The sequence below is a fragment of the Rhinolophus sinicus genome, chromosome 8 (assembly GCF_057876585.1).
Source record: "Rhinolophus sinicus isolate RSI-liver-muscle chromosome 8, RSI-T2T, whole genome shotgun sequence".
NCBI classification, from domain to species: domain Eukaryota; kingdom Metazoa; phylum Chordata; class Mammalia; order Chiroptera; family Rhinolophidae; genus Rhinolophus; species Rhinolophus sinicus.
Window position 1 is genome coordinate 80,605,001 of NC_142508.1, and position 8,481 is coordinate 80,613,481.

The window sequence follows — 8,481 nt, forward strand, 5'->3', positions numbered from 1 at the left end:
CCCGGGAGGCCATGAGAGTCTGTATCTCAGAAATGTTCTCCAGGGACAGGGCTGCTGGCCATAGGGCCGCACGTCCAGTGGCAAGATTCTAAGAGACGGTATCCTGGAGTTCTGTTTGGCTTAAAAATCTCTGCCTCACCATCCCCTTGTTTCGTAAGAAAGTCTCACTAAGGCTAGGCTGGTACCTTTTTGAAGTGGACTATTAACAGCCATGTCTCTCCTTTTTTAAAAAATAGCAAAGCACCGAATTGCTCATAAACCTCACTCCAAACCCAAAACTTCAGATATTTTTGAAGCAGATTTTGCAAATGATGTACAATCCAAGGATTTGCTTGCTGACAAGGAGCTGTGGGCTCGACTTGAAGAACTGGAGAGACAAGAAGAATTGCTGGGCGAGCTTGACAGGTACCGAATGACGAACTATCCTTCCAAGGGAATCTGTTTCCATACACAGTGCCTTACTAATCCTTTTCCTCATTAATAAAATTATATGTGCTCATTGAAGAAAATACAGAAAAGCATAATATATTAAAACTTCAACCATCCTGTCACCCTAAAATAAGTGTTAATTCTCTAGCTTTTCTTTTAGGGCTGTGTTCATGCACGTGCCCGTCCGTGTGTGTGTACAGAGATGCTTAAGATCAATATCCCTACGGTGTTCATTCCAAGACGTCAGCCATACTTGATGCAATGAAGTCCTGAGATAAACCAGTAGTTGACTTATAATAATTATGGATTTTGATACATTGCATTACATTTTAAATGAAGTATTTTTATGTTATAGCCAGGATAATATTGTATGCTTGAATAACTTGTTAAAAAGAAAAATTTGCTTTGACTTTAAGTTTGTTACTGTAAAATGTTTATCCTTGCTTTGCTGTGCAAACTTTTCTGTTTATTGAGCAAGCAGTTTGTAATCTGGTCAGGTAGTTATATATATGAAAAACTTTCCCAGACTGCTGTTTGAAATCCACATTAGCGCTCACTCACAACTGGGAAAGTGCTCCGTGAAATCTGTTACTACAGAGGCTCCCATCTTATTTTGCTTAAATGATGTACCGTATGTAGTAATTAGTTTCTGTGAAAAACAGCGCATGAAGCACAAAGGATATTTCCTCCCTACCATTTCACCTATAAATTCTTTGGTCTTTTTGATTAACTGATACAATTTCATTATTTAAACTCAGTTTTGAATCTTGTGATTTTCTTGGTCATGATTCTCCTTTTTTGCATGATATTATTTCAGTTCTATTGCATTTGGTTTTTTATTTTTATAAGGTCCACAAATCCTTTGTAGAACGAAGCATGAAAAATGTGCACGTACGTATGTATATAAATATAATTACATTTATGTGCATATGTATAAGTCCTTTATTTTTTAAAATTACAATAATACATGCTTGTAAAATGTTCTGAGTGTAGAAATAGAAAATAAGAATGTATTCATGTTCTGTGGTTTTAATTTCTGATCTTTAAATAGAGGTACATATTCTCTATGCATTTCTTAAAACTTTCTGATAGTATTATTTGTATTGTACTTATATTTTGTATGGCCAATATCTTCCTTGCAAAGATAAAAAAGCATCTATATTCTACTTATGTGTGAATAACTACAATATACAGACTTAGCATAGGAACTGATGTTTTCCTGTTTATTTCAGAACATTTTTGTTAACCTAGAATTCTAGTTTAAAAAAATCCTACTCAAAATCTTTTTCATCCATTGAAATGAACTGAAATGAGAATACATAAAACACTATTGTGTGTGTTAGATCTTGTTAATTTTCCCTTTTTCTTTCCTAGTAAGCCTGATGCTGCGATTGCAAATGGAGGAGATGCAACATCTTCTGAAGAGGAGAAGGAGGATCACAACATACATGGGACTGTGGGGAATGAAGGAGCAGACTCCGGTGCTCCCAGCAGTCGTTCCAGGGTCGCTGCAGAGCCAGAGCTGCTCAGGGCTCCCGTGACCAGTCAGCACAAGTGTTCAGTGAATGGCTCGGAGGCCTGCCACAGTGATGAAGATGATGCTGGTGGTGGCGATGACAGCGAAAATGTCCGTGATGCTCTAGGGGTTGGAGATACTTCTGTACCAACAATATATTTTTCTCATACTGTTGAGCCTAAGAGGGTTTGTATACTTTTAACTTTCCTAATTTTGCGTATAACTTGAACATTAAACATCATCTACAATATTCTTTAAAAGAACAGTATTAACAGTGATTAATTAATATTGTTAAAAGTGCCAAACAGACAAACCATCTTTTGCCTCTTGTTGTGACCAATTCCTGTAAAAAGAAAAAGTAAAGAATACATTTACAGAGTTAGCTGGGATAGAGCAGTTGTTTTCTAAAGCTGCAATAGGGTTCCAATTGTTCAGGGTCTGGAAGGGAATCAAATTTGAGCAGCAACTACTGTAACTACCTGTCCTGCATTCAAAAAGTTTACTTAAGAATTCTAGAGTTAATTATATTGTGGGCATTTTGGTGTATTTAGGATGTTTGAAAGTGACTGCATTAGTTAAATTTTTAATTAGACCAGGTTGTTGTTTTCTGTGTGGGCATAAAATGAATAGGAGCGTCATGAGCAAAATGGAAAGATTTAGGAAGAAGTAAAAATTAGCTCCTTTTCTGACAAAGTAAATATAAACATCTGTGGGCAATCATGACTTTAGAATTTTGGCATTTCAGAGCTGGGGGTTACTGGAGACATCTTCTAAGAGTACAGGGTTTTTAAGTGTTTCTTTAGTGTCAAAAGACCTTTTGTTCCCTCCGTACATATTGTAGGATCCCAGTATTTAAAACTGATGGAAGCAGGTTGGTGCTGGTTGCAGGAAGGGCAGGCTGCCTTAACCCCTTTCCTGCCGTCTCAGCTCCTCACTGCTGCTCTAAACAGCTATCGGGCATTTGTCCCTCTAATTCGCTTTCTCCAGGAAATGTAAGGCCCAGGAGACCGTGGCGTGGCTGGGACAGGACTGGGACTCCTTTGTCTGGGTTTGCTGCTCCCTCACCAAGGGCCCCCGGAAGGGGTGCCTGTATCAGTCCTCTGCCTGTCATGGTTGGTACATAGCTGGTATTTCTCAGGTCCCGTAAGCTACCCTGCTCTCATATAAAGTAGAATAATTACATGTCCTTTGACAGTCTGAGGCTTCAGAGAGAGGGAGCTTCTCCTGAATTCTTTAGAAAAACTGACTGATGAGCTAGAAAAAAAGTTTGTTTGCTGGTTCTTTCTTCAGGCTTAATTTTTTTTCTCATTTTCAGTTCGATAAAAGAGGAAGAATAAATAATATTTGTAGGCGTGTTATAGGAAGAGCAGTCATTAATGTGGAACGCCGAGGAGTAGGGAGAGAAGAGTAATATGTTAGCCCTGAATGGTGTTGGTTTTTAGTTTGATTTCTAAAAATGAGAGGTATTTAATAAATTCTAAATAGTTTAAGCCTTACCTGGTATTGCTTTTATGACTTAAAGCTTATATTTTTACAGAATATTTCTTTTGGTTAATTGTGCTCTTTGTTTTGAGATGCATGATTTAAGCCAAAAATATATATCAAAAAGTAATGGAGTGATGTAAAAGCTTAAAATGAAAACAGCATTTAATTTAAATGTACAGTTGACCCTTGAACAACGTGGGGTTAGGGGCACCGACGCACGCACGGTCAGAAATCCATTTATAGCGTCTGACTCCCCAAGCACTTACCTACTAATAGCCTGAATGAAAGCCTTACGATAACATAAGCAGTTGATTAACACATATTTTGTCTGTTATATGTGTTATATACTGTGTTCTTACAATAAAGTAAGTTGAGAGAAGAAAATGCTACTCAGACAGTCATACAGAAAACATTTACAGTAGCGTACAGTTTCCGTCGTCTGTTTATCACGAGTCGTCTGTCAGTACCTGACTCACGATAGGAAACGCTGTAGATGTTATAGGTACGTATTACTAACGCTAGACATCAAAAATGAAGATAATGTGAAAGAGAAATTCGTATTTACAGGTATAATGATTCGTACGTTGATAACAAAACAGCAGTATGATTGCTTTATGGCAACCTAGTGCCATTGATACAATTGCTTCACAGTAGTAAGGAAATCTCCAAAAAGTTTTCCAATATAATTATTGAAACAATGCACGTGTAAGTAAGTGGAACTGCGCGGTTCACATTCATGTTGTTTAAGGGTCACCGTGTTTTACTTTCTGTATAATGATTAAGTCACCGAAGACTAGAATTGGCCATTGAAGATGTAAATTAATGCTGCAAAGTATGTTAAGGTGAGGACTTTTTAACCCTCTCTGATAGTACACGTCATTTTGGTGTCAAAAATTTAAACTGTTTCCCTTACTATTATTTCTTGAATTACAGAGTTTATTGATTTTCATTTTGGCCTTGATTTAATTTCTCAAAAGGATTGTAACTGTTTGCTGTAAAATTTTTAGGTCCGAATAAATACTGGAAAAAATACCACTTTAAAATTCAGTGAAAAGAAAGAAGAAGCCAAACGTAAACGGAAAAACAGCTCAGGCGGTGGTCACTGTTCCCAGGAGCTGCCCACCATCAGGACTCCTGCCGACATTTACAGGTGAGTAGAGCAGTGGACCACACAGCCACCTGCCCATCCCAGCCACCTGCCGGTCCCTGCCCACTTTTGCATCTGAACGAGTCCAGGGAAAGTGGCCTCACACTTAGCAGGCGGCTGCTCTGAGAGCTTCGTATATGAGGGCTCCCACTACAGCTGCCCAGCCACAGAGCAGTGGGCGCTCGGGTCTCCCTGCCCCCCTTTGGCTGGTACCTTTAAAACGTTCCCAGTCGATGGAGTCAAACGTGTGTGTTAACTTGGGAAGTGAAAGTGTGTTTTTGTGACCTGGGGCAGCGCTGTCCTACCCGCTGTAATAGTGCTTGGCAAGGGTGGGAGTTAAGGGTGCAGCCCCAGCTTTTGCTGTGTTATTTGTTGAGAAGGTATCGCTTGAAAATACCTGCTGTTTCATGACCCATGTTTGTAAAATAGTGAAAATTACTGTCTTCTAAGTAGGTCTAATTGCATGTAGAATTTTGGCAAATCAAGCTGTTGTCACCCAGAACGCATTTATAGATAAAGTGCTATATTTTATTAGGTCAAAAAATATTTTTAAAAATAATATGAAATATGTCAGGCTATGAAATTATTTTGATTGTGAAACTTTGAGATGTAAGTTTGAATACAGCATTTCAGGTTAAGTGCTAGAAAAGATTTCAAAGGTTGTCAGCAGTTTCTCCTCCATCTGAGCGTTACCTAAAGCGAGTGTCTGTGGTGTGTAGAGTTTTTGTTGATCTTGTGAACGGAGAATATGTCCCTCGGAAGTCCATCCTGAAGTCTCGCAGCAGAGAGGACAGTGTCTGCAGTGACACCAGTGAGAGCAGTGCCGCCGACCTCGATGACCGACGTGGGCTTTGGAGGAGTATCAGCTGTGAAGAGGCCACTCACAGCGACACCAGTGAGAGCATTTTGGAAGAGGAACAGCAAGAAAATCATCAAAAGAAACTTTCACCAGTAACTGGAACACCTGAGGTGTGTGTGTGTCTTTAACTCTTTATTTAATACAGTATCTTCGGCCAATTTTTGTGAGAAAATGTGGTGGTAGCTCAGGTCAGAGGGCCTGGCGTTCATTTTCCCTTGTTCACGTAGTGATTTGGGGTTGAAAAGATACTTCTTTAAAGGAGGCCTTCCTCTCCTTTTTTAAAAGTGCAGCTGCTGTATCTTGCAGGAGTGGTCTATAAATCATTAATTTTATTGTCTTAAATGATTTTATTTTATCTATTTATTTATTGGAGATAAACAACTGGGTAGTGGCATTGTTTATCTTGTAGCTTTACTTTATATATATATTTATTCTCAAGAGTCGTAGGACCTAATTAATTCTAAACTTGTACTTTTTTGAAAGCCAATAATTTATAAAAAACTATTCAAGTGATACATTGTCTTAACTAGTTTTGTACACTTGGTATACAAGGTAAGCAAAATATACATGAAAGTTTACACGTCAAATTTTAATTTGTACATACTGAGTTCTTAGAAGATGGAAAGGGGAGATTCCAAATACCAGAAATCTTTTTAAAAAATCATAACAACTTGATTTTTATAGTTCTTCATGTAAGAAGATATATAAAGATATATCTTTGGTTATATTTCCAGCATTTTGTACACATGACTTTTGTTCCGGTGGAGGAAACAGTTGACCCAATAAGTCCAGCAAACATCCAGTTGAAATTAAAGAATAACTTTTTGTGGGACCTTTGATTTTTTTTTCCTTTTATGTATAAATTTTATTGGGGAATATTGGGGAACAATGTGTTTCTCTAGGGCCCATCAGCTCCAAGTCGCTGTCCTTCAGTCTAGTTGTGGAGGGTGCAGCTCAGCTCCAAGTCCAGTTGCCATTTTCAATCTTTAGTTGCATGGGGCACAGCCCACCATCCCAAGCAGGAATTGAACCGGCAACCTTGTTTTTGAGAGCTCGCGTTCTAACCAACTGAGCCATCTGGCCCATTGCCTTCAATCTAGTTGTGGAGGGCACAGCTCACTGGCCCGTGTGGGAATCGAACCGACAAGCTTGTCATTCAGAGCTCGTGCTCTAACCAGCTGAGCCACCCGGCCGCCCCAAGGAACCTTTGATTTCCACCATTGAATTAGTTGCATTAAATTTTGAGACTGATGCTTATTTCCACTAGTGTCAGCACTTTCATTTTTCAGTTTCCACTCATCTCTCAAATAAAACGGAGACGATGCAATGAAATACTCAGTTAACTGCAAAAAGGGACACCAATGAGGAGATGTCAGTCCCCCAGCAGTGGGCTGGCAGGCGTGTGGCCACCTCAGGACAGCTCGTTCATCAGCTGATGTTTCACACCCTAATGGCAGCTTTTTATTTCAGTACTTTATTTTTCACAGCATGGGCTGGACATAAATGGAATGTATGGAAGTTGAGGACCTTTTTATTTACCTGTTTTTGTTTAATTCCAGATAAAACATATTTTACATTTTGTTTTCTTGTATGTGTACTATAAAAACTGACTTATATTTGATGGTGTAATTAAGATATGTTTTAGAGGTATTTCACTTCTCTAAATGATTCATATTTTGATGTTAGAGTTTTGTCTTTTTATCTAAAAATCTTACAAATTTACATTAATGAAAAGTAACGTGTAATTGACAAATACCAGGGAGAGACTGTATGGGCATCTTATTTCCCTTTTATTACCACAACCTGACTTTTGTCTTCTAGGCTTTTTCTGGAACTGTGATAGAAAAAGAATTTCTGTCGCCCTCAGCACCGCACCCAGCGGGGGCTCATCCTGTGCTGCCCACCATTCCAGAACGCAGAGAAGTCCTGTCAGAAGTGTCAGGAGAAAGTACAAAGAGGGTTTCAAAGTTCAAAGCTGCCAGACTGCAGCAGAAAAGCTAGGTCCTGCCTGGGACAGGGAGTTGGTGTCCTCAAACCTAGTTTTGCATTTGTTTAGAATATATATATAGCGAAATACGTTACATGTAGTTTGAAATAAGGCATCCTGAGTTATAATAATTCGGCAGGAAGCTCTCTTTCTCTTATCAGTGGTATCAAAAAAAATCCGAGTAGATGTTTGGACACTTTAATATTCGGCTTGTTTTGTTAATTCTCTGAATACTGTCAACGCTCCTGTCTAAGTTTGCCTTATGATGCAGTGGCAGCTTTTCAATTTAGTTTTCAAAGAATACCGTTCATATGCATTGTTTTTGTGTTTCGAACTAAATACAGGCAGTTTTGTACCAGCTGTGATGATGTGCACACCATATGGACCATTTTAAAGAAACTTTTAAAATTTCAAATAGATTCAACAATTATATTACTTGCTTTAGCATTTTAAAGGCACTTTAAAAAAAATCTACTTCTTGTAGGTTTTGCAGCTTGGTGGCTATTTCAAACACCTCTCCCCTTTGACTGTCGTTCTGTAATCTCTAAGGCAGAAAGCTACGTATGGGACCCTATGGGAAAGTGTCTTTGATCGGAAGAATGGTATTTTGTAAAACATTTTTTTTCAAGTAAAAATTTTATGAAACTTGGTCTCTTAACATGTTGTGAACTTTATGATTTAGGATTGAATGTAGAAGTGTGTTTGACTCACATAGACGCTACGTGTAGCACAATGGAGCCCCGCACCCTACAGTTCCACGGGCGTTTCTTCTTTTCCAGGGTGTGTGCTGTTAACTGGCATCATATTTTGGGAGAGAAGGAAAGGCTGTCTAGGTGCTTAAAAAATATATATTTTTTTAAATAAGAAATTCTGTGTTTTAATCTTCCCAACGTTTTCTTTCTCTAAGGCTATTCTCCTAGTAGTTAGTAACTGAAATAACATATTTACTTTTAGCAAAACTCCTTAAAATATAGAACTATATTCCTACATGGAAAATCACACTGCAAGTCTTAATCATTATCTTGATGCATGCTAAAATGTAGCTTTTTAAAAGCATT

General features: G+C 38.4%; 1 protein-coding gene across 1 annotated transcript in view; it reads left to right on the forward strand.

Annotated features, from left to right (window-relative positions):
* URI1 (URI1 prefoldin like chaperone) overlaps nucleotides 1-8,081 on the forward strand; it is a 61,875-nt gene extending 53,794 nt beyond the window's left edge. Inside the window, exons 7-11 of the mRNA XM_074314978.1 lie at nucleotides 237-405; nucleotides 1,804-2,131; nucleotides 4,438-4,580; nucleotides 5,297-5,546; nucleotides 7,258-8,081. Of these exons, the coding sequence (XP_074171079.1) occupies nucleotides 237-405; nucleotides 1,804-2,131; nucleotides 4,438-4,580; nucleotides 5,297-5,546; nucleotides 7,258-7,437 (1,070 nt within the window). The 3' untranslated portion in view covers nucleotides 7,438-8,081. The remainder of the gene's footprint in view (nucleotides 1-236; nucleotides 406-1,803; nucleotides 2,132-4,437; nucleotides 4,581-5,296; nucleotides 5,547-7,257) is intronic.
* The last annotated feature ends 400 nt before the right edge of the window (nucleotides 8,082-8,481 follow it).